Source organism: Centroberyx gerrardi, chromosome 13 (assembly GCF_048128805.1).
Source record: "Centroberyx gerrardi isolate f3 chromosome 13, fCenGer3.hap1.cur.20231027, whole genome shotgun sequence".
In the NCBI taxonomy this organism is placed as follows: Eukaryota; Metazoa; Chordata; class Actinopteri; order Beryciformes; family Berycidae; genus Centroberyx; species Centroberyx gerrardi.
This window is the reverse complement of record NC_136009.1, coordinates 6,099,959-6,126,369: the sequence shown is the minus strand read 5'-3', so window position 1 is coordinate 6,126,369 and position 26,411 is coordinate 6,099,959. Positions and strand designations below refer to the sequence as shown.

General features: G+C 41.7%; 1 protein-coding gene across 1 annotated transcript in view; it reads left to right on the top strand.

Annotated features, from left to right (window-relative positions):
- The window catches only part of brinp2 (bone morphogenetic protein/retinoic acid inducible neural-specific 2), a 99,444-nt gene that overhangs the window by 50,777 nt on the left and 22,256 nt on the right, over positions 1 to 26,411 (top strand). Inside the window, exon 5 of the mRNA XM_071907024.2 lies at positions 2,926 to 3,162. Coding sequence (XP_071763125.1) covers positions 2,926 to 3,162 — 237 coding nt within the window. The remainder of the gene's footprint in view (positions 1 to 2,925; positions 3,163 to 26,411) is intronic.

Genomic DNA, 26,411 nt, shown 5'->3' with positions numbered 1-26,411 from the left:
ATATATTTTCATATTTTATTTCCGCTTCCCTCCCTCCCTCCTTCAATGCATTCCTCATAAGAATCACAGTCTTCAGTTTTTAACATGGCTGTTTCTAAATTTGATGCGCTGTAACATCAAGCGTTGCGTAGGATACACAGAACAGACATTCCCACAGTTTCCACCAGAACAACTGCAGCTAGAGAGTACTGTTCCAAAAAAGCTCATAAGGCAGATGAAAAGGTTGAAACACACTTTGGGAAACAAAACAAATCACAGCCAATCCGGAAGCGTGTTGCAGAATGTTTCACTCCCACTTGAATCTTTTTCCGGAAACCCTTATCGTCGTGGCACCAACATGTAAATATGTAGGGAAGTGAGTTCTAGGCTTGCTTACTAATGTTAACAGTTAATCTACTGTGCTTTTATGTTGCCACTATGAAGAGCTGTTAGCTATTGTTGACTGAAAAAAACAGAATCCAGGCTGTTCATTTCATTTTTTGCTGAAAACAGCAGTTGACCTTGCCTTTATTTGTAATATTAAGTTCAGAAGTTTCAATGCAAAATAAACAAATTGTCGCTCAATACCCAGAATTCTGTTTGCCAACTTTCAACAAGTGTGTTTGCAATGTGTCTGTGTGTGTGTGTGTGTGTGTGTATACATAATGTACACTCTCCTACCTTACTGTAGCAAATAAAAGGCAAGTCATTAGCAACAGGCAGAGAAAATTAAATATGGGAGCTGCGACTTCTAACGAGTGAAGACTGCAGCGCAACAAGGAAATTACCACTTCTGCCTTCCAAATGAGACAAAGAGTGAGTGAGGTTCAAAGAAAGAGGGAAAGAGAGAGAGAAGGGGGGGGGGTTGCAGGAGGGATGGATAGACAGTTCAACAAACGGAGAGATGGAAGAGAGACAGAGAAAGCGGGATTGTGATCGGCGATGAGAAGTGTGTTATTTAGCTGTCTCCCAAATTGCCAGATTTGCTACTATCGCACACGTACGTGCACACACACACACACACACACACACACACACACAGAGAGAGACCCAAAAGCACCTGCCAAAGCATGGAAGGGGAAAAATGCGACTAATTACATCTCTTTCCAAGCCATTGAAAGAGTAAATACCAAAGAAAAGACATGCATATTCATAGTGGGGCACAGCGGGATTGACTTGGCTGTTGAAAATCATCCAAAATGAGATTGTGAACTGAGGGGAGAGGAAGCTTTTGACACAACAAATTGATGATTATGAGACAGACAGGCAGACAGACAGACACCCACGGACCGACAGATAGATTCAGTGAAGCAGCGTGAACGCCATACTGCGGTCTCCTGAAAGCTGCTAATAATTAAAAATAAACAAAAAAAAATGTTTTCTAATACATGATTTACGCATTTTGACATTCACACAATGGCTTTTGAATGGGTTTGAATGGGTGTGGTTATGAAACTTCTTTAGCACATTAATGACTATTAATGAATGCTACTACTTCTACTATTTCAATACAAGTTATAAACAATGAAAGCACTAACATTTGTATTGTGACGTGTTAAGAGAGTCGGAGGACATAAAGAGAAAGGAACTAGCATGCAGTGCAGAAAAAATTATCAGTATTTCTCTCTGAAGATTAAATATGCATTGATCATTATTTATTTATTTATTTATTAGAGGGTTGTCAACATCCATCATCTCAAAATCATATTAGGCTAGTTTTAAAACAAAAATAGTGAAAATTTAATGGCATCCCTGCCTATAATAAAACAAAACAGTGGCCCCGGTGATCGTCCGATGCTTTGATGATGATTTGAGAATCTCCATTACACAACAGGGAGGGGAAATAATGAAACCTGCAGATAGGAAACAACCTGTACATGGCAGGTTGGCACAGCGGGTTGTTTAGGGCGGCTGCAGAGTAGGTGACAGTTGCTACTGACAGTGCCCAAAACTGCAAAAAATGCCCTTGGGCAAGCTTATCTCATCCCCATGTGTACACACCTACCCTCTGTAAGAGCTGGCATTGAAAATGATGCTTTGGAAAAAACAGCTTCTTACCTGTCCACGTGAAAATAGAACTCACACACAGATGAAGTCTCTTTACCAATTAAAGGCAAGCAGACAACCATTTGAAATGTGGTTAAGTGACTGTTCTCCTCAGGCAAGAGCCGGCATGCAACAGAGACAGCCAGCTGATGGGCTGTTGTCTCTCTGCACAAGTCGGTTATGTTGGCTCAGCCATGATAAAGCGTGTTGTCAGTATCAATATCCCTATGAAACACTCATTGATGCACAGGCTATATTGCAGCTGTTGCATAGCTTTGTTTGTTGGGGCTTGAATTAAAGATGTTCACTGCCCTTTTGCGCTGAACAGGCGTCATGAACTATGAATACATGGAACCAATTGAAAGCCATGTTGTATTTTCAGAAATGCATGGACATCAAATGAGTAATCATTCATCTTTAATGTTTCATCCAACAGCAGTGATTCCTAGTCACTATTTATAAAAGTGGCAATAAGGATTGTTGCTATCAATGAAACATAACGCCCTATGCAGCCTATTCTGATTAAAAAAAAATGTCTATGTTCCAACCGTTTTCAAGACTTGCATTGTTATTATTAATCATGACCTTTTTATAGAACAGTTAGAAATTGTATTTATGTGACTTGCAAGATCCCTTGATTTAATTTGTGGAACCACTTCAAACTAGTCTTTATGTAATCTTAATGCAAACAATTTCATTTCAGAACTTTCTTTAATAAATCAAGCTGTTTTCCTCCATGACATATACAAAGGTTGGAAAAGCAGTGCCACATTCTCAACATTCATAACGCCCTTTCCAGGTTTACAAGAATATCAATGTGTGGAAGCAGGTGGAACTGGCTTTTAAGAAAAGCTCTTTATTCTGAAAAATAAATAAATACCTTGCTGTGTGTTTTGCCAGGTTTACAAGATGTCCTCCCAGAGTTCCTGCGTGGGCGTTTTGTGGAGGCAGCTCTCAGCTATGTGGCATGTAACTCGGAGGGCGAGCTGCTCTGCCGCAACAACGACTGCTGGTGCCGATGCTCTGCCCGCTTCCCAGAATGCAACTGTCCCTTTGCCGACATCAAGGTCATGGAGGAGAACCTGAAGAAGAGCAAAGAGGCCTGGAGCAGCTTCAACCAAGAATTCATGGAATCAGGTATGGGCTGGCATGGTTAACATTAAACTCGCTGGCAATAAGGTAGAAAACTCGCGAATAATGGGGTTATGTCAAGGTTTTGGTTTAGTGTCTACAACAGCAGCAAAGAGACCTGGAGCAGCTTCAACCAAGAATTCATGGAGTCAGGTCTGGGTTAGCAATATAAAACTCGCTAGTAATGAGGTAGAAACATTTCTGATAATGAGGTTGTGTTGAATTAGGTTTTAGTTTAGTGTCTATAACAGAAGCAAAAAGACCTGGAGCACCTTCAATGAAAAAATCATGGAGTTAAGTAGGGGTTGGTACGGTTATTATAAAACTTGCAAGTAATGAGGTAGAAGATTTGTACAGTATAAGATAGGATGAGTATGGTGACTAGTATGAAACTTGTTAATAATGAGGTAGAAACTTGATATACTGTAATGAGGTTCTGTTGAATGGGGGGTTTTAGTGTCCTGTATGAACAAGAGGGAAGAGGTCTTGAGCAGCTTAAATCAAGAATTCACAAATTCACTGTGTCATATACTGATGCTCTGATCGCTGATATTCAGTAAAGTACGTTATTGTATAAAACAAGAGAAGGGTAAGGTGGTTGGTTAGTCAAATAGGTGCAATTGACAGAATGCCATTATTAGGTGACTGGGAGGGGCATGTCTATAAGAGCCGGAAATACAGTGTGCACTCGTATACTAAGCAGTACGGTAGAAGTCACAGCATGGACAGGGTCCTCGCTGCAGCCTGCGGACATCCTCATACCAGGAAGTAGCTCAGTGATTTTCCTTCTATAGTGGCAAACTCAGCGCATGAATTAAATATTTTGTTCTGCGATTCTCTTAGTTCCAACAACACTGTGCGACCGCAGCACTTTGGCAAGCAGAGTTTCACTCATACCCCCCACCACCCCACCCCTCCGCCCCAGCACCTAGAAAGCACTAGCGCAGTAGTTTTTACATGACCGCACGTTTCCTTTCTTATGCCATTTTGGCTTACTGTTCAGGAAGTCTGGGGTTCTGGCATATTATGATCTACTTACTGTATTAAATAAGAGTAATGAGGCCTGGACAACTGGACAATGACTTCCTGGCATGAGATGGTTTCAGCTCCGGTGAGAGATGCAGCAAGTGGAACGGCAGTGATTCATGGCTCCCCGAGCTGGATGAGGTATTTGGGTTAGTGGAATTTGTAGTAACGCTTTATTTACAGCTTGCATCTCTGACGTATTGTATAGTTTCTAACAGGTACAGTAAAATCATCCATGATGCCCTATATCCTAACTGAGCTCAATGACTGAGCACAAATTCAAATTTTCTTCATGAAGTTCATGTTCATATTGTACATGTAAGCCTGTTATAAGGGCTTCTAATATCTGACTCTGTAGTGACACAATCAATTAGAGTTGTAATACATAAGTGTTCCCAAACTGTGGTCCTATTGCCTTTTACAACAGGTATTATTATTTATTACAGGTTTCAAATCTTGTCAGAGGAGCCAGAATTCCTGGCATTTTATTTACTGCGATGCGAGGAAAGGAGAAAAGGAGTAAAGGCAGACAAAAACAGAGCATTTTAATTTCTTCATTCAATTCTTTCATTCATTCTCAATTCAAAACTAAAGCTGATGGACATTGTCTTGTGAGTATGTCAAACACCTTTTTATTACGTTTCCTCTCACAAAAGGTTTTAAATGGTAATATGTCAGGCACCGTTTCACCTGCAGTTGAAGGACTTGTACCAAAATCTTTGAGATGTAGAACATTTCCAAAATGATGAATCAAGCTTATGTTCTCACGGTCAAATCATTTGCCCTATAGGCTTGGACCCCACTAATGGCCGCTTGCAGCTATATTTATTATTATTAGTAGTAGTAATCGTAGTAGTTGTAGCAGTAGTAGTAATAGCAATAGCAGTATTAGTAGTTGTTGTAGTATTGAGGGCAATAGCCGGAATGTAATCATTTTCATATGCCATGTAATATATTTTATGAGGGAAAAGAGAAAAGACCTCTTAATATGGTTATGGAATAGGGGAGACAACTTCACAGGAGTTTGGTTCATTTCTACTAAGCTAAGCTGTTTTATGAAAGTTAATAATTAAAGGAAAGTTGCATGGGAATTCAATATCCTCACAAGTTATTCATTCTCCAATATTCTTTTTAAGAGTGAAAAGGAGACTTATGACTTAACGTTCTAACTTAGTGCCAGTGGTGCCTGTTATCTCTTTTCAAGATTACTTTTTTTTTGGCGTTGCCGCATCATTAGGTATTATGCAGCGATGTGTGACTAAGTTCAAGACCCGGATTGGAACTAAGAGTGTGAAACCTCTGCCTTAGCCTGCTGAGCCACAGGGATGGAGCACCCCCTCCCCCCTCCCATCAGGTGTACAATCTCACTCTTGTTAAATTCATTTCCACCAGGCCGGGCCGCTTTATGAAAACGATTCATCACCGGGAGCGAGACACAGGTGTGTCATGTAATGGCGGCGATGATGCGGAACAACTCGGGCGTCACTCCCTAAATTGGCTGGAGCCGGTTTTTTTTTGCACACCACCAGCTACCTCTTTAATGACTTGGAAGGGTGCGGGTGCGATTTAATTGGGGGACAGGTTTCTGGCAGGCTTCTCTTGAACTTTTGCGAGTGTATATCGTATAGCCCCCCCCCCCTCTTTGCAAAGTCAGGTGCTGTCAAAATGAGGCTAAGTGAATGCAGAGCGGCTTTTTCTTTTTTTTCTTTTTTTCGCTGCGTATTAAATCTTTATAAAGATACAACCTCACTGATGCCGGTATTGAAAAGAGAAGAGTAAGACTTGCGTAATTGCAAGACTTTTCTGGTTCCGCTGACGTTGTCGTTTTTTTTTGTCGGAAGCTTAACTTTGCGTTGTTTGTCATATAAATGAGGCCCTTTAGTGCTTTTGGATGCTCTTGTGTCTGAATAATGAGCTAAATATATCATAAGGCCTATACACTTAGTGACACACACAAATACAAGGACAGGCATGCTGTGTATACACACACACACACACACACACACACACACTCATGAATGTGCGCGCACACACACACACACACACACACACACACACACACACACATAAAATCACTCACACAGGCCCCACACAAGGCAAGTTAAGATGAAAAATGAATGCAGTGAGATGTGAGGAGGGTAATCTACATGGCAAATACTGTTTGACTTTCAGAGCTCTACATTAGTAGTCACAGTCTCTCCCCCTCTCTCTCGCTCTCTCTCTGTCTTTTCCCGTCCCCCCCTCTCGCATAATTTCTCTCTCTCTCACACACACACACACACACTGCTTTTGGCTGGAAGTGCCTTGGAGGTTGGGCTGCATCTCGTCTGCTGGGATGGGTTGATAAATTTATTGTGGCGAGGAGAAAACAACTGGGAGGATTGTGTGTGTGTGTGTGTTTGTGTGTGTGTGAGAGAAAGAGAGAGAGAGAGAGAGAGAGAGAGAGAGAGAGAGAGAGAGGGAGAGAGAAGGAGGACAAGGGAGAGAGGAAAAGGAGAATAATAGCCTCAAACCTCAGCCACTCGCGCATTTCCCAACTAAAGAACCAAGATAAAGCATTACAGGAGACGTTTATACTTTTTTTTCTTCTTGTATAGATGAATCCCGTGTGCAGTTTGAGAGGCGAGATGTCCTGGGCGGGTGTGAATAAGATGCACTTTGAAGCATCACACCTTTGATTTTTGTGAAAGTGGAAAACACAGCTAGCCTCTGGGCTTAGCGCTAGTTTGCTGCCGCTCCCGCCTAATTCCTGGACAACAGCTGAATAAAGCTCAAACAAATCAGTGAAAAAGTGTCTGTTTCAAGTGTCTTATCTTCACAGAGTAGCTTTTTTTTTGGTGATAAGGAGTTTCTATGATATTAATGGCTACACAGTCGGACTTCAATGGAGATGAATGCTTCAAAGATGTCTGGTTCTATTTATTTATTTGTTTTACATTAGGCTATACATTGTATCTCATCGTCTCTCTGTTTCTTGATCTCAACATAAAAAGGGTTTACTTTAAGATTAAAAGGTACTTCACAGTAGCAAATATATTTTTTGGCTCATAATCACTATTAGTGCCATAGAAAGCCTATTCTGAATTGGTTTGAATAATGAAGAAGAAGAATATTTTGCTTTTAAATTGAATGACAGATAAATGTCTATGGTGGGACTTGATCAGTCAAACATTGTTCTTTCGCATTTAATGCATCACTCCCTCTTTATGGCAAAATGGGTAAAGGCAGCATGAGAAGGTACAAAAGCCTCTTTTAAAAAAAATTAAAAGTTCTCTCTCTCTCTCTCTCTCTCTCTCTCTCTCTCTCTCTCTCTCTCTCTCTCTCTCTCTCTCTCTCTCTCTCTCTCTCTCTCTCTCTCTCTCTCTCTCTCTCTCTCTCTCTCTCTCTCTCTCTCTCTCTCTCTCTCTCTCTCTCTCTCTCTCTCTCAGCGGGGAGTTAACGCTCACTCCAGCCCACCCTTGGAGCAGGGAATTGAATCTAAATTACAGAGAAGCTCCCTCTCATGTTTCATGTATGGCTGACCTCATTAGCAACACCATTCCCTTGCTCTACAACATGTATGACGGCCGAGAAGCTCATTCCTCACATCGGCACCCACAGCTGCGATCATAATCGAATAATCCAGCCTAATGTGCTGGATGTTGGGTGGAGCATTCTCTTGGTAGGGTAATCCTAACCACAATCAGAACTCTTTATTATAAGATTGTCTCTTAAATTTCTGCTGATCGGTCTCTGAGATATGACTTTCTGCTAGAGAAATTGGCCATTCTTGGCTGTTAGTTGCTAGCCGGTCTCCAAAGACCAAAAAGTCATTGAGGTGCTGAACTCCATCTATACCTTTACAGGTATACAGAAGGGTGGACAAAATAACACCGCAAGAAAAGGGACTTTAACTTTAAAGCAACTAAATCACAATTACAAGTTGAATGCCAATTAGCAGTATGTGACAGCTTTACAAGAGGTCTGCCAATCACCACTTTTTCAGTTTCCAAAGCAACATGAGCCAGCTAACAGAGTTCTACAGAGGCCAAATAGTCAGGCGCAATCTTACCTTCAGGCAAAGGTAGGCGACTGTCTTAGGCCAGAGGGCTCCACAAAACACAAGAATAACAAGCTTGTTTTTCAAACATTAGCACCACTGCAACAGTGATGGTGAGTGTGCTGCCCTGCCAACTGATGCTCAGAGCCAAGGGCAAGGAAATATTAGAAATATATAATAATGTTGAAGATGAGGAGAATGATGGCCAGCATCAAGACATGTATACCAGTACCTTGCTCTCCCCCAAGTTGAAGGTAAATAGAATAGAATAGAAAGGATGGATTGAAAAGGGTGAGGGTTGGGATTCAGGGGGCCCCATGCTTGTCTTTGGGCCCCCAAATCACTAAGTCCACTCCTGCAAATAGTTTGTGCTCATTGCAGGACATGATTTAATGTGGCATGGGGAACAGTTTGGAAAATCCTGACTATAGACAGTACACCAAATGTGGACACACTACATCAGCAAAGAGGAACAGTGTTTGCAAGTTGAAGCTCACCGGCAGGGATAGATAGACACTTAACCTTCAACACACAATGTCTGTTGTCAACTGTGAAGCATGGTGGTGGATCTGTAATGGAACAGGCGGCCATCTAGAGTCATTAGGTCTGATTATTGCTCTGCATAACTTTATAACAGCCAAGGAATACGAGGCCATTTTATAGGGCCAGATGCATCCTATGGTGCAAACACTCTTCCTTCATGATGTTCCCATATTACAAGATGATATTGCCCCCATACACACTGCTAAACAAATTCAAAAGTGGTTTCATGAACAGCAGGATGAAGTCAAACCCCTTCCATAGCCTCCACAATCAGCAGATCTAAACACCACTGAAACTTTATGGGAAGTAGAGTTCCACCTGCTTCATCCCTCAAAGAACTTTCCCTCTTGAAGAAAGGTCCAATATCCCACTAGATACAGTTTAGGACATGGATGACAGTATTCCAAGGAGTATTGAAGCTGTCCTGAAGCCAAAGGATAGCTGTACTACTTAGTAGCTAAATGATATTCATACATTGTGAGGTGTGAAGATCATTGAACCTTTAAGGGAGGTAGAGTTCTACCTCCTTCATCTTTCAAAAACTGGGGGCTTTCCTTCATGAAGAAAGGTTCAATATCCCACTACACACAGTTCAGGACATGGACCACAGTATTGAAGCTGTTCTGAAGCCATAGAAGCCTGTAATGATATTCATATATTGTGAGGTATTTGTGTCATTTTTGCAATTATAGTGTACATGAAATTAGATATTCTGATAATGTCCAAATGTCCAACAATTGAAAACGATTTAGCATTATCGTTGCACCTCTTCAGTATACCTCAGTCACTGTGTAAGCCTGTGGTTCAGATTCTTCTGTAAGCACAACACGATACGTACTGCTTGTATGTGTGGCTTAAATGGAGTGGCCGCCTGTGGAGGGGGATCTTTCAGAAACCCCTTTTAGCAGCTTACAGCTCTCAATGGAAATCCCTATGGGTGTGTTTGAATGCCTTTGGTAAATTGAGTGAACCCTTTCGTCAGTTCATGACGCTTTCAGTGAACTTGTTTGACTTTGAGCTCAGCGAACGCAAAACTAACCTCATACGACTTCAGTAATCTTTATTTTGAATGCGTTCAAAAGGAGTGTTTACACTTTAACAGCTGTACCAAGCGCTAAGTGTGCTTTGCATATGTTCCCCTTGCTTGGATGGCGTTTCCAGATCTCCGAGACGGAACACTATTTACTCATCATCTCCTTTTTTACAAGTGGCAGCCGCAGATCATGGACGAACCCATAAATCATGGCCGTAAATGTTAAATTGTCTCGCTCTCTCTTTCCACGTCTTTGAACGCTTTTCTTGCCTCTCTCCGCTCCACATTGTGTTGCCCTCCCTTCCCGCGATGCGGTACAAATCGTTTAATTGTCTCTGTGCCTCCATTATGTTAATTAAAAAGCATGCCTGCGAGCTAACAGGGAACTGTTTGATATTCGGTACCACCTACAAATAGTCCTGGCATGGATTCCCACTCAACGATATCAGGACCCTGCCTCTTTGAATCTCTGCCCATTTCCGCCTTTATTGCCGCCATAAAGCATGCTGCCTCGCTGTGTGGATGTAGCACATGCACTTCCTGGATTTGTGAAAACAACAAAAGAACTAGGTTTTTTTTTTTTCGACTCCCAGAGATGGAGATTTGCTTTCTGTTCGAGATTTTGGCAACGCATTCCTTTAACCTTGTCGTTCTTGTTCTCATTTATTTCGCAGGAGGTTTGCGTTTGGCACAGGCAGTCGCCTCGGCTGCCTTTTTCTTTCTTTCTTCCTTTCTTTCGTTCTTTCTTTCTTTGTCTCTCTCTGTCTTGTGCTTCGCTCTTTCTCTCTCTCTCTCAGAGTAGAAATCCCAAAAGCAGCCTTTCTGGCACCGTGCTTTTGTTGTAGCTGTTGTTGTCATCATTGTGTCTCGTAGCCTCTTTTGAGTGAAAGCAAACATAAGCGTGTACTTAGACTTGAGCCTGGATTGGGAGCTAGATTAGAAAGTGAAGAGTAATCTTCTTGCCAAATTGTGCAGCGTGACAGCCAGTGCGTCACATGACATTGTCAAGAAAGCCATCGAGCGGAGTGCGACTTCATAGACGACAATCCCCCTCAGATTTAGTTCTGTGGGTAAACCCTTTAGACTGCGTATCACATGTGACATGGTGATTGTCCCTCTGCATGCCTTTGCATTCGGCTATGATGAAGATATTGACACATTGATCTGGTAATACCAAACATCAATCATGTTTTTGTTTTTTTGTTTTGCACTGTCCTATATACAGACAGAAGACTATCTTGGAAACCATTCAGATTGCGCTTTGAGGGTTTTTGCAGTGAGACAGAGGGAGACGGGGAGGATTATATTGGATGAGGGTTGTGCATTGGAGATTCGCACTGTAAATCCAGCAGAAACGCTGCACTTAGCCCCAAGGCGCTAAACTCATGGGAAAACAGCTCAATGAGATTTGACCAGAGGCCAAATCCATGCATATAGACACTGAACTAATCTGTAATATAGCAAAAAGACAACAACAGGCTGATTCCACTACATTCACACAATATTGTCTGGCTAGCCTATTATGCTCTCTACTTATCATACTAAAAGGAATACATGCATCCCCCCAGAACACTTACATCCCCACATACAGCACTATGGTTACACCATAGCCCATTCTCACCTGTCCCTGAACAATGCAACAAGCATCCCCCAAAACATTCCAGAACATTCAGAACCTGTTTCTGCCTAATGCAACAAGCAGCTATTTGGGCAAACAAAGCCAAGAAAAAAGCCCAGGATCAGTTAAATGTATTTTTTTTAACTGATAAGATACAGATACAGATACAGTTTCAAATACTGCTACAGATAGAGTTTCAAATACTGCAACCAGAAATAATGTATTCATTTATTCAATTCTGGTCTAAACTCAAAATTTTAACAGAGAAAACACATTTAGAACTTAGTTATAGTGAATCATCAAAGCATTATATATCTAATAGTATTTTTTTCCATATGTGAACATGTGAGAAGTGCAATGTCCCCATGTAATGTGTAAGGTGCACATGCTATTTTGACTACCAACCTCACCCAGATATGTAGAATTGCAACACAGACATAACAAGCTCAAAATCAAATTTGATGAATGTATTCCACAATAACTAAATATCTACATGTTCTAGACATTGTAATAATCACAAAAAAAATTATTTAAGGCATTTTACTTACTTGAATCTTGACAAATCCAGTCCAATAAAACAAAGAGATGAGCTTGAAGGAAAGTTTGCAGGTTGTGTGAGTTCATGGCCTGATGGCCGGACCTATAAACACATTTACCATCCAATAGCATTGCGAGGATAAACAATAGGACCCATTGACTACGTAAATGTGGTCTTTAAAAAAAAAAACATTTACAGATTTTTTTTTAGGATAGCTAAAAGTGATGTTGTAATTTTGCAACCGTGGGCCTTACAGGGTTAAAAAAAAAAAAAAAAAAAAAAGCCATTGTAGATTTCTCACTTTTTACTGCATACCATCGCAAACTGCTGCGCGAAAAATCAAATTGAATGGTATTTTTAGTCATCAGAAAGCACAAGACGCATTGTAAGAAGATGGTCAGTTCATTTGGAATGGGTTATACTGATAGTACAAAATATTAGGACCACTGGTTCCTTTCAAGAAATAGACGGATCAGGTGAATCCAGGTGAAAGCTGTACGATCCCTCATCAATTCCACCTATTAAATCCACTTTACTCACAAAGGGGAGATGTAGATGGAGGGGAGCATACAGCATAAAGAAGGATTTTTAAGCTGGTGGCTCAACACAGTAGGAAGGAAGGTGGTCCTGCATAAAGCTATACTGGAAGCTGGAGTCATTCCAAACCTCAGAATTGCAAATGTGGTTTCCCTTTCTGAGGCTGGAACCCAAGATCCTTTAACAGCCATTTCGCCTACAGTATCGCTTCCCTTTCCTGTTTCTCAGAGACAAGAGAAAAGTGTATAACAAGATGCCCCAAGCATCTGAACGCTCACTCCCTTCTTTGTTTATCAGTGTGGAGTTAGAAATAAACTGGAGGACAAAATCCACTTGTATAAGATCATTTTATAAGGATCATTCAAGTACAACAGGAAGAAGACGAAGAAGAAGAAGAAGAAGAAGAACAAGAAGAACAAGAAGAAAAACAAGAAGAAGAACGTTAATGTATAGAAAATAGAGTTACAAATTACTTTACAAGTTTTGGATTTGACACAGTTGGCCCAGTAATGAAATAAAATAAAATTTCCAGCTTTTAATATCTAGAAAACAGTCATGTGAGATGGTCAACAGTCAAGTATAGCTGGGTATCACCAGCGGTAGTCCTGAATGGATTATTATTCAACATACATGTGAACTAGTCATAGTCAATAATGTGTTTCAGCCAACCTTGTTTTAATCAGGGACTACAAGATTAATTATGATAATAATCTTAATTATTATAATTAAGATGCTAATTGTTATAAATTTGGACGCCCTACTAGCCTGTGATTAATCAATTTCCACAAATGTGCAAACACACACACATGCACACAGACACACACACGCACACACACACACACTTCAAACATTAATTCAGTTCTAATGGATTTCATGAAGCTTTCATTGAAGGTCACCCTCACCCCATCATGATGTTATTCAGCCACTGAGTAGTAAAAGATTAGGTGCCTTATATTGCCAGGCTTGGGCGACTGGAGAATTACATTATAGATCACCATGGAATACTTGCCATCGCTGATTGAAAGGGGCTAGACCGGACCCAGGTGAGTTAAAAGCTATTTTATATTTAAGTGAAGGGGTGTATTAAAGGGTCGCATAATTTACTGTAATTTCCAGACTTTTTTTCATATTATTATAATAGACCTCATTATCACAACCAAATCATTTTTTCATTTTATTTTTTTTATTTATTTATTTTTTCCAGATTGAGGTTTCAGGTAAATGTATTTCTTAGATGCCATACAGACTTGGCTGAAATGCATAAATTATGTGTTATTTTCACAATTTTGGAACTATATTTTCCATAACAGAAAGCATAGGTTCTTTCATTTTACATTAACAACTAAACCACAACAACCTGCGATTTGTCATGATGTAAAATGATGTACTGACACATGGCTATATACAGTAAATATACAGTGAATGACAGCCATGCAATACACAGCACATATTGTTTCACTGTCTCTTTATGCAGTTAATAGCCAGATGCTCCTCTGTTTACCTGCCACAGATAATTAGGTCTGCAAGTAAAACTAGCATATCTGAGGAGACAACACCATTGCGGTATGTTTTTTTTTCTTTTACTCTGTACTCTCCACTTGTGTAACACCCACATCTCTTTATTTAAATGGCTTTGTGTGGCTTACTTTTTCCTCATGTTGACTTTCGTGTTGATTATTGTGGTGCTGAAATTTATTCAAATTGCTGTGATCTCAAGCCAGCAGCCAGCCAGCCAGGAGCCAATTAAGATCATGGCTGAACTTCCTTTTCCCCTGGTTTCTCTCGGCCGCTCTCTCGTCCTCCGCCTCGCTTATTTTAACCCCTCTTCTCTCCCTCCTCCAAACAGAAGCCTGCTGCTCGACACGGTTTGAGGGTTATGGATAGGAACCAGCAGGAGAGTAAAAGCATTTGAAGGGCCTGGTCAATGGAGGTTTGAGGAGTGTGTGTGTGCGTGCGTGCGTGTGTGTGTGTGTGTGTCTGTGTCTGTGTCTGTGTCTGTGTTGTGAAAAGAGGAACAAACTCAGAAACAAATTATGTGACGATTACAATCCTCCACCACAAATTAGTTATGTGACATTTGGACATGCCATTTTCACCTGTTCGTCACATGAAAAAATTAGCTAACTTTGCTTAAGGTTAACTAAAACTTTAGTTAAGGTTCAAAATGGTTTTGGTGGTTAAATAAGAAAAACATTAGCTAAAAATTAAAACTTCACTCACTGTAGAAAACATCACTGGTATCAGTTTGGAATTCGGAACTCTACTGTCCGTTTTTAATCATGTCTCCTTCACATAACCCTTTCCCTATTTGTCTCACATTTCATGCACAGAAAACCTATTTGCATTTTGAGACATCGTGCTCATTTCATGACATTTTGGGAGACCAGGCTGGAGTTGCGGTGCTACACCTGGAGTCAAGGCAAACTGAAACTCTCTCTCAGCACTATAGCCATATATGCCGACAATGAGGTCCAGTACTTCAGTAATTTTTTCCTTTATGTTTGGAAATTGTCACTTACATATAGTCTGTTCCGGTCGTGGCACGTCAGCAGCACATGTGAGACCTTAGAATTACATAATTGATATGGGTTATTATGCCTAGATATATACATATTGATATATGTATATATTATCAACACTAAAGTGAATAGGCCTACTTAATTAAGCTTGAAGGCAAGGTTTGGAACCATGGAACGAGACAAACTTTCTCAAGCATGCAACAAAAACAACAGAGCTGCATAGCCTACCATTCATAAAAGTGATTATTTCTATTAGGAAATCACTATTTCAGTGACTTTTTTTATAGTTGGCTCTTGTAATTAAGTTAAAATTAAGAATAAAATAGATATAAAATTGTAAACTTCACTCGTCAGCCTATGATGAATATTCGTATTGAGACCAAAAGGAATATGGAAAAGAAAGCATTTTTTCAGAAGGCGTCCATGGAGAGATGGGATCATTCTCAGCTATTGTCTGGATTAGAAAGGCTGGACTTTAGAATCCCCGGCGCTAATAATCTCATTTACAAAGGAAATAAAACACCATGCTGTAAGACTCTGATTGGGATAAAAGCAACAGAAGCAAATCAGTGTCTGTGCAGTTATTTCTGAAATATAACAATATGTAGAGGCGGGAAATTAAGGCGTAGCCAGCACTTGATTATATAACGTATTACAGGCACATCGCCTAAATGTGCTTGAGTGAGCAGAAAGACACCAAAGACCCAAAATCACATTTCTTCTTAGAATAAAATGATAGGAAATAACCAGTATGAAAAACATTTTTTGTTCAAACTTTTCTGACCAGTAGCATTCGATATCCATGTTTTTATCACCATATATTCCACGAAAATACATAAGTACAATGAATGCTTTGAGTTCTTCCACATACATATCCCATGTTTCATGTCTGGCAATTCTGTGTCTCATCACATGTTGTTCTAAAGGTATGTCAGTAATCATAGGTGTGACATTTGTTTCCATGGCAAAAATGCTCTGGCCATTGAATAGCGGTGGAGGAGTAAAGGGAGAGACATTCATACCAACACTCTTTAGCCTGTTGTTCTGGTGTAGATGGGGGGATTTTGTGTATTATTTTGTGTATTTTTGTGTTTTTTGTTAGAATTTTGAAAGAAATTTGAGAAATTTGAATTAAAAATCTCGGTAACACTTTAGATTAGGGACCACATATTAACTATTAATAAGTTGCTTATTAACATGCATATTGTTAGTCATTACAAACCTCCATAAACTATGAGTTTTCCCTCAATAGCCTCCTAATTAGTGCTTATAGCAGTCGGTAAGGAAGTTGTTGCAGATGAATTGGGCTCTTAGTCTGCTTTGCTCAGTATGGGGCTTATAAGGTGCTAGTATCACAAATTATTGAGGGAAATTATGAAACTATTGAGGGGAAACCCATAGTTAATAATTAATGTGTTCCCTAATATAAAGTGTTACCAAAATCTCTAATATAATTAAAGTCAGCCCCATGGCCTTTCTACTGTTAATAGAAAAAAATACTCTTAAATGCACTTAAATGGTGTAAAAGCCTATGCAATGCCTGTACAGAGCATGTAGACAGCAGCATAGATTAGAATGAGAGCATTTCTGGATATATGATATTTGTTTTGATGTTATAGCATCAGCTGTTTTTTCCCCATGCTAGTATAGTCTAATTGTATCTTTCCATAATACAAATAGGAGTTTGATCATATTGGCTTGGCCTGTTGACAGGGGAATTAGATATCAAATTGAAGTGCAGCATTTAGTCGGTGCTTTCAGTGTGCAGGCTTGTAACAAAGCAATTGTGAGCTATCGGAACAATAAATCGGTGCAATAAGTTAGAGTCAAATACCTTCTAACAGATCTCTCCCCTGTTTATGTTAATTGATATAATGTTGCGTCTACAAATATAGACATGCTTAGTAAGTTGGGATCACAATGCATGTCTAATCCATGTCTAATGTTTCCATAATAACTGGGATGTTGTGGTTACTGGATTTGCAGGACAGAGAGTCATTTTTTCAGATGGATATAAATTATGCATGTATTGTAAAATTGCAAGAAATAGGTTTTAAGTGAGCAAAACTTTCTGGCTGGACGACCCCCAGCCCTCCTGCCGGGTTTGGATATTTTTTAATCTCGCTAAAACATTTTGATCCGGCCACGGCCCCCTGACTCGTATTTACTTCCGATTCTCTCCTCTTTCTCCGACTCTCATTCTCTCCTTCACATCTGTCTCTCTCTCTCGCTGTTTTGCCTATTCTCTCTCTCCCTACATCTCCCTGACCTCGGAGGTCAGGGAGAGCTCGGCTAACCGTCGACCCGGCCGAACTCTCGCCTCACCCCGCCCCCTCGCAGAGTCTTCGACACAACAACTTCCCCGGCTTCCCTGCTGATCGAACCCCCCCGACCATCTTGTATGATAGAAACACAAAAGCAGGCAGAAGGAGGGAGAGGGAAGAGGAGGAGGGGGAGGGATGGAGGAGTGGGCGGTCACTTCTCCCCGTCTGTATTTCTGGCGTCGCGGCGGAGGATGCGATGATCCCCCCCCTCCCCTGAAAGACTTGACCGCTGGCATCCGCCGAAACCGACGCAGATGTCTGTGGAGGAGGCCTTGGCAGGGAGGGAAGGAGGAGGCGGAGGACTGGAGGATTACACAGAGAGAGGGAGGTGGAGAGATACTGCGGATTGACGAGCGGACAGACAGCTGCGTGGATAGGTGCATATATCGTGGCCAGGTTTTCAACAGAAACAGAAAAGGCTGAGGCGGAGAGAAGGCGACAGAAGCGAGAAAGAAGCTCATCAGCGGTGCTCAATATTCTCTTTTTCCCTCCTTTACTTATAACACATCCGGGGCTATAAATAGCTGCAGGGCCCGAGCCCCAAGCAGACAAATAGGGAGGCGAGCGGTGGTTCATCTCGGGACGTTTGCTCCCTCAGAGAGGCATAGCCAGGTAGCTATGAATCCTTCAACACAGGTAGAGGAGAGGAGAGGGGAGAGGAGCGGAGGGGAGGGGGGAGGAGGGGAGGGGAGGGGAGGGGGAGGAGAGAAGGGAAGGGGAGGAGAGGAGAGGAGGAGAACTGATACGAAGAGAGATGAGGGGAGGAGAAGAGAGGAGATGAGAGGAGGAAAGCAGAAGAGAAAGGAGGAGAGGGGAGGAGAGAAAATGGTGTGAGAGCACAGTAAAGGAAGGAGAGGAGAGTAAATCAAAGAAGAGAGGAGAGGAGCGGAGAGGGAAGGAGAGGAGGAGAACTGATGAGAAGAGAGAAGAGGAGAGGATGGGAGAGGAGAAGGGAGGGGAGGAGAGAAAATGACATGAGAGCACAGTAAAGGGAGGAGAGGAGAGGGAAGGAGAGGAGGAGAACTGATGAGAAGAGAGAAGAGGAGAGGAGGGGAGGAAAGCAGAAAAGAAGGGAGGAGAGAAAATGACATGAGAGCACAGTAAAGGGAGGAGAGGAGAGGGAAGGAGAGGAGAACTGATAAGAAGAGAGAAGAGGAGATGGGAGGAGAAGGGAGGAGAGAAAATGACATGAGAGCACAGTAAAGGGCAGAAGAGGAGAGTAAATCAAAGAAGAGAGCGGAGGAGAGGAGAGGGAAGGAGAGGAGGAGAACTGATGAGAAGAGGGGAGGAGAGGAGAGTAAATCAAAGAAGAGAGGCAGAGGAGATGAGAAGAGGAGAGGAAATCAGAAGAGAAGGGAGGAGAGGGGAGGAGAGAGAATGACACGAGAGCACGGTAAAGGGCAGAAGAGGAGAGTAAATCAAAGAAGAGGGTGGAGGAGAGGAGAGGGAAGGAGAGCAGATGAGGAAAGAGAAGAGGGGAGGAGAGGAGATGATATCACGGAACAGCAAAGGAGAGGAGAGTAAATCAAAAAAGAAGAGAGGACAGGAGAGAGATGGAGAGGAGGCGGCGGCATTACAGGGGAGGAGGAGTAAATCGAAGAAGAGAGGAGAGCTGAGGAAAGAGAGAGGAGAAAAGGAGAAGAGAGCGGATGAGATGAGAGGGAAGGAAAGGAGGACAGGGGAGGAAAGAGAAGAGGAGAAGATAATCCTTCAGCAAAAAGTGGAGGGGAGGAAAAAATGGGGAGGAAAAAAGGAGTGAAGAGGAAGGAGGAGAAAAGAGAAAAGAAGTAGAGATAGAAGAAAATGAGAAGACAGGATGAAGGGCGGGGGGGAAGAAAAGCGGATGTCCTAAGCAGCTATTTCAAGTTGTAATCTGCGATAGTTGTGTTTTTCTCTTTTCTTCCCCTAGTATATCAATTATGAACACAGGCGCAGCTTTCCCTCTAATCCTGTATTTAAGCTTTTGTGGCGTGGCTGTACTTTCCGATTTGTTTTAAAATCATCTTTTAAAGCGGCGGAGGATAGTTTTGGCACAGCAGGAGAGCGGAGGAGATCCTTTTGCTCTAGGATAGGCACTCACACACACATTACACACACTTACACACACACACAGCCTCTTTCTTGATCCCTAACCTCTTCTCCTCCCCGGTCCTGAGTAAAAAAAAAAAAAGACTCCCCCTCCTCCTGAAGATAGAGATAAGAGGAGGTGTCTTCCATCCCTCTGGGGGGTCGGCGGCTGTAATGAAGACTCTCTTATCTCTTTGCCCGCCTCGCCTTCCTGCAGCCGACCTCCGCCGAGCGTAACTAAGATGGCGGTGCGGCGGCGCTGCGGGGGAATACACCGTTTAGCGCTCAAGCCGGTCGGGGACTTGCGCGTTTACAGAAGTCGCTCGAACTGTGAGCGGCTCGTTCCCGAGATTGAAACCCCGCGAGAGTTGCCGAAAGCGTCGCTAATTAGTAAACACGCACTTTGAACTGGGGAACTTTGCTTTTTCACGTCGCCCACCGGGACGCCATGACTGCAAATTGAGGAGTAAGGTACATGTAGAAAACAAATAAGAGAAAAGCAGGTGACAGGGATTCGGGACAGGGTTCGGGGGAACTGTAATGTTTCTGGTTGCATTACATAAATATTATATTTTTAATGCTATTTTGGCCTAAACACGCGCGGAATGCCTCCAAGCACCATTGGGCATTTTGCTTTTGACCCTTAAGTACTTTTGAGTGCATTAAAAAACATAATTACTTCCATACTAATTAATTGGGTAAAAAAAAGTTTCAGCATCGCTTTATGGTATTTATAGTTTGTTTTTTTCTGAGAAAATTCAATCTATCTTTACTGCGTGCGTGGATGCCGCTAAGCACCAGTCAACACATCAACTGTAACAGCAATAATTGGTCAATTAACACAGCTATAGAAACAACACACACTGTTTAAAAGCACAAAGTGTGTAGTTGCTAAATTTCAACACGACAACACAAGGCAATCTTCAACTGTCCGGGTGTTGTCAAAGTGACATAATGATCACGAACAGAAGAAGAAGATAATGGGCTATGTAAATAAACAAGACTAGATTAGACTAAGGAGGAGAATAACAAGAAGAAGAACTCATTTAACTAGAAAAACTAAATCCAAGGTGAAATAGCGAATAGTAAATGCATCAGAGACTAAATAAAGCAATGAAATAAAAGGCATAGGAGTCATGCAAACACAACAAAACAATTACTTCCACAAAAGTCTCTGAAAGTAGATGTATGTTGGCCCAATCAGGAAATTCCTTTGAACAGCACACATTGTTTAAAGAGTGTGTATTGTACCAATGAGTTAGTGTTGTGTGTCTGCAGTTGCATTAAGCTGGCCTGACTAGCTGGACCAAGGCTCTCTTGGTGCCAAGTGCCAACACAAGTCTCCGGAGACTCAATTAGAACACAGACACACAGCCTGTCAAATGTCATCACAGTGTGTGTCTATGCGTGTGTGTGTGTGTTTGCATGTATGTGTGAGTGTGTGTGTGTGTGTGTGTGTGTGTGTGTGTGTGTCACAGCTGCATACAGCCATGCAGACAGACCTTCCAGTTAATGAGGTGCTCATTAACGGCGCCTCAATAGCCAAAGACAGCTTTTTTTTTCTTTTTTCTTTCTTTCTTTTCCTCGTAAAGTTCAACCAGCAGAGGATGAACTTTACGAGGAGGAGAGTTGGGCAGACAGAGAGGTGGGCACACACCTATACTTCCATTGCTAATATGTGTCATTAATTGAGATGTACAGGCTCAGATCTATTCAGTGTTTCCTAGTTGTAGCCCTGGGGCGGAAGCCTAGAGTTTGGGAAGCAGGCTTGTGACTGGATTGAATGTGACTGGATTGAATTCCCAGACTGGCTGGGGAAAATCTGGGTGGGGAAAGTGAATGAGTAACATTCTTCCCTCTAGGCTTGGGCAATATCCAAAATTTAATATTGCGATGCTGTCCTGCCAAAATATCGCGATATACGATATTATCGCGTGTGATAATATTGTGGGATTTTATCAGGATTTTTTGGGGGGTATTTCTTCTAGATTACATCAAATTGCTAGGCTATTAATCATAACAATTAGTATTATGTCATGGTTATTAATAGCCTAGATTTGATCTTACTATTCAAGCACTGGAGGATCCTGCCATTTCCAGGAAAGTGGGCTGATTGTGGAAAAGGAAACCCGCTTGAAATAAAATGACAAATTTGTCACTACAACTATGATTATTTTTGGTTTTATACTATCCTACTAGTAAATTTTAGGTTTATAAATTTGACGGTTTGTACAGTTGTGATCTAAGCAGCTGTTGCCGCGGCCGGGGGGGAGGGTGATATTCAATGCAGCGGAAAATATCGCGATACTCACAAAAATATCGCAATATTCAGTAGTATCCCAGGTGTGAATGTGTGTAACTGTGTGAATATGATGCAGGGAGGTGCTGGAAAAGAGCATGGCGATCAGCGACCTTCCCTGAATAAGTAAAGGTTAACATTTTTGGACTTGGAAGATCCTTGTCTGCATTTTGCACGTCTAAAATATGGAAAGAACTGGGGGACATTTTTAAGTTCTGTGTATTTTGAGTTGTGTCTGTTGAGCAGCACAAAAAGGGAGGAGGCTTATCCGGCGATGTCTCCATGTGGTTTACAAAGCCAGAAAGCGTTACTTTGCCTGTGGCATTTCATGCCTAGAGAAAGCATGTCTTAACTTCTCAACCTGTGCCAAATTAGCCTCCTGTTGTGTGCTGCATGCTAAAACATTATATTGCAAGGAGGAATGCCCACGCATCAGAAATGTATTGGCTTGGTACTCTTCTGTATCATGTATTCTACACCCATACTTGAATTCTTTTTTTTAGGCCTAATTAAGTATGTCACGTCTTTGCAACTACAATCAAGGAGAACAGAGGACATTTCATATATTATTGCATTATTTTGACAAATATCACAACGTAAGTCATGAAATATCCTTGGCATTAATTTTCAGAAGAAGAAAACAAAACAGAAAACCTGACAAAAAGATTTGCAGGAAGAGGGAGAAAGGGGTCCTTGCCATGAAACTACTTTCCCTGCCAAAAATTGTCCCTCATCTTTTCTAAAATTGCGGCGACCTCATTTGGATGACAGGTTTTAATAAATTGGGCACAGAATTGTAGACAGCTGCCTGTTCAATTTTTTGTCCACGGTAATGGTTTGCGCTGCTATTTGTAGACCCTGAATTTAATGATTCTTCCAAAACCAAAGAATCTACATCATTGCTTTCTTGGTCCGGGGGATCTAACATGACACAGGCCCCGATTTCTTAATAATCTGTGAAACATTTTGTTCTTCAGTTTTGTTAGCTAAAGGCACAGAGTTTCTCTCTTATTCACTGAAGAACTTAAGCAAATCGAATTGTGTCGCAAACATTCCCCTCAAAGAAATAACCTCAAACACCAGAGGAAACTGCACACTCTGCTCTGAATCTTAAATGCAAATCCACTAAGGGTGGGCAGCGTAGGTTCAGTAACATGTTCAATGTCATCCAACAACAACCAGGGCCTATATGGATGCAAACGTCTCAGAAAGTTATTTAAATTTGGTCTCAAACTTAATCTAAGGAGTGAAAAAAGTCCTTATCTAAAAGTGGCAGCTAAAATTCCTCAGATCAGCTTTGAGCTGCTTGTTTTATATCCCTCATTTTGTACAATTCTGTGTCTTCTGGTAAGGCATCACTTCTATTTTGGGTACAAGGCGCATCTGTCTAGCAATAGTAATAACTCCCACCAGATGCACAAAATAGGGAAAAGTTTTGTTTCTCATCCTGACTGCAGTACACATTGTTTTACCTCTCAAGAAAGCTTCTGCTTTTTCACTTGGTGCACAGCTTGTCACTATCAGATTACTTAAAGAGGAACTAAACCCAAACCCAAATCTGTGGTGAAGCCTGACATCTAATGGTGAAAAGTAAGGTACTGAACTGGCCTTCTGCTATTGGCTGGTCTTTGTGTCAGGTGATGTCGCCTTCTATAGTAGAGTACAAACGGTGGTGACATCACCTGGCACCAAAGATCAGCCAATAGCAGATGGTCAGTTCAGTACCCTACTTTTCACCATTGGGTGTCAGGCTTCACCACAGATTTGGGTTTGGGGTTTAGTTACTCTTTAGCCTCCCTCACTATCTCCTTGTGCACCCTTCAGTCACAGTCATTGTAGTCCATCATTTGCAGCTTTCACGTGTATCATAAATCCCTCTTCGATCCGCATCCTACAAGAAAAGTCAATGGCTGCTCTTAGGTGGATTTTCTTACTCTTAAATCTCTGCTTGAGACTACATTCTAGAAGTTTTCTTTACATATGAGCGCACACTTCCATTGATTTATCTGGCAAACATAACAATGTCCAGAAAGATTGGGCATATTATTTGCATGACAGAGCCTTCCCAAGATATCTTCCCATTAAGCCGCGAAGATGTGATGAGGGCGAGAAGAGCCTGGACGAGATTTTGTGCTAAACCTGAGAATGTAAAATATAAATATTGCACTGCAGCTGCATCCATTGTAGGATAATAGGTGAGCCTATTATTATAACAACATGTCAGCCGCCTGTGTGCTTACTTCCCCTGTTTGTATCATATCTCCTATAGTGTCTGGCGGGCAAAGGCGAAATGGAAATAATGGAACAAATACCCAACACTTGTCAGATTGTAATGATTTTTGGGGGTTGTTGCTCAGGCCAATGCCATAGTTTGGAGACCTAAGAACCAAACTCACAAATAATACATCCTGCACTGGATTGCCTGTCTACCCCATCATGAACTGAATCCATTGTACAGCAGCTTGCATAGTTAGTGGCTTAGTCAGTTGGTTCGCTGACTGACTGTAGTTGATTCATTTAACAGTTCATCACCCATTTACCTCAGCTAGTTATCCAGTCAGTTGGTTAGTCAGCATACAGAAGGCGTCCTCTTACGACGGGGTGATCACCTTTCATTTCACGCCAGAGGACATCAGATATTTATAGCCGCTCATTACTCACCTCAACGGTGACAGCTTATTGGTCGGATATAATTGGGACCAAATTTGCTATTCATAAATTCACAATGGGCTCTTCATTGGGATTTTTAATTATTTCACTCTGTGTAAAGGTTAAGCGTGGGAGGGGGAGGGAAAAGTCCATTTCAATTCTTCAGCACTTTGGAAAGTTTAGCTCCTAAGTGATCAGTGCTAATGCTTGCCAAATCCCTTACAGGGATCTCTTCTCTCTCTCTCTCTCTCTCTCTCTCTCTCTCTCTCTCTCTCTCTCTCTCTCTCTCTCTCTCTCTCTCTCTCTCTCTCTCTCTCTCTCTCTCTCTCTCTCTCTCTCTCTCTCTCTCTCTCTCTCTCTCTCTCTCTCTCTCTCTCTCTCTCTCTCAACCAATCTCTTTTAATCTGTCTCTCTCTCTCTCTCCCCCTCTCTGCCTCTCAACCCCCACAGGGAACAAAGTAATTCCCAATGCTTCAATACACAGAGCTCAGTGCAATATAAGCCTCTTGCAAACATCACCCACCTTTACTTTGCCCTGGGCCCCGAACAGCTCAGTCCTCTTGCAGGGGGGGAAGCTGAAACACTTCTCTGCTCTCTCATGCTGTGAGAACAAAGATTTATAGCACACTACACGCTCTTCGTTGCGGAATGAAGATTTTTACCTGTAATTGCCGACACACTTGCCATAGGACACTGGCTGCGAGGCAGCCTCAAGGCTGGCACCGCTGAAAATAAATGGACTTTGATCAATAAGTGGAGGCTAAATTTGGCGTTTCAAGCTGAGCGCGGATTGGATCGTATGTGCACGTCCAGGCCGTCCGACGTCTCGCCGCCTCATTTCGTCAAGAGAAAATGGCAGATTTATGTCACCGGGAAGAGAGTTATGTGTTGTATGTGTGTGTGTTTGTGTGTGTGTGTATGCACGTGTGTTGTGTGCGCGTACATGCGTGGTTATGTGTGGAAATACTTACATCAGCACATCAGAGAGCAACGCAGCCAAAGTGTATGCATCAGCGTGTGTGTGTGTCACCAGATTTCCGCCCTTTTGTCTTCTCATTCTCTTCTGACTGGTACATTAAATGCTATCACAGTCTACGTCTGAATGGGCGAGCGGGTTGGGGATTGCAAAAACTGGAAAGCGATTGTTTTCTTTTCTAAAGCGCTACTATCAAACCGCAGACAGGGGTTAATACAAAAAAAAAAAGATAAGCAAGTGGAGTTCGAGCGAGAGAGAGAGAGAGAGAGAGAGAGAGGGTCATCTCTCGCTTTCAAAGGAATCGTAATTTAAAAGTGCAAGCAAAGCAGCTTGTAAAGCAGCGCGAGATGAATGCTCCCCAGGATTGAAAACAAAAAGGCTTTCTTTAGGCTGAAGGAGGAGAAAATAATATCCTTCAGCTCTCTCCTCAGTGAGACAGACAAGGAATCAGGTGTTAATGTGTTTTTTATCTACTTCAGTGATACCACTCTAAACACAGGGGACAGGAATTGAAATGAGCGACTCGCTGTGGGGAGACATTAAAGTCAATAAGGAAGAGAATAGTCATTGAATTTACCAGTTTAACATTTCTATATGTTTTTTTTTCCGTTTTGTTGGAGGTCTAACCGGCCGATCTGCCCTCTTGCAGGATAGCTCTGATTCATGTTGGTCCACCTGAGTGATTTGAGTGCATTCTGGGATTTGAAGTTCATTAGTTAAAAATAAAAGCGCTGCTTTTTTACTGCTCCTCTTTCCTCTGTGGTTGCACTCGACAAGGCAACATTTTGCAACAATGAAAACAGGCACATAACTGCTCTCAGATGGATGTCAACTGGCAAAATGGGATTAAATAAATGCGGATAACATCACGGGTTATAAGCAAGGGTGGAAATAAGTAATAACATTTACTCCAGTTACTGTAATTGAGTAGCTTTTTTGTCTACTTGTACTTAAGTCATTCATTTTAAGTACATTTTTACTGAAGAATTGTACCTTTCCACTACATTTTAAATCCCATGCATTACAGGGAACATATTTTGTGTCTCTCCATAAGCAACAGAAACTGGATCAACGTCAATTGTGGAGC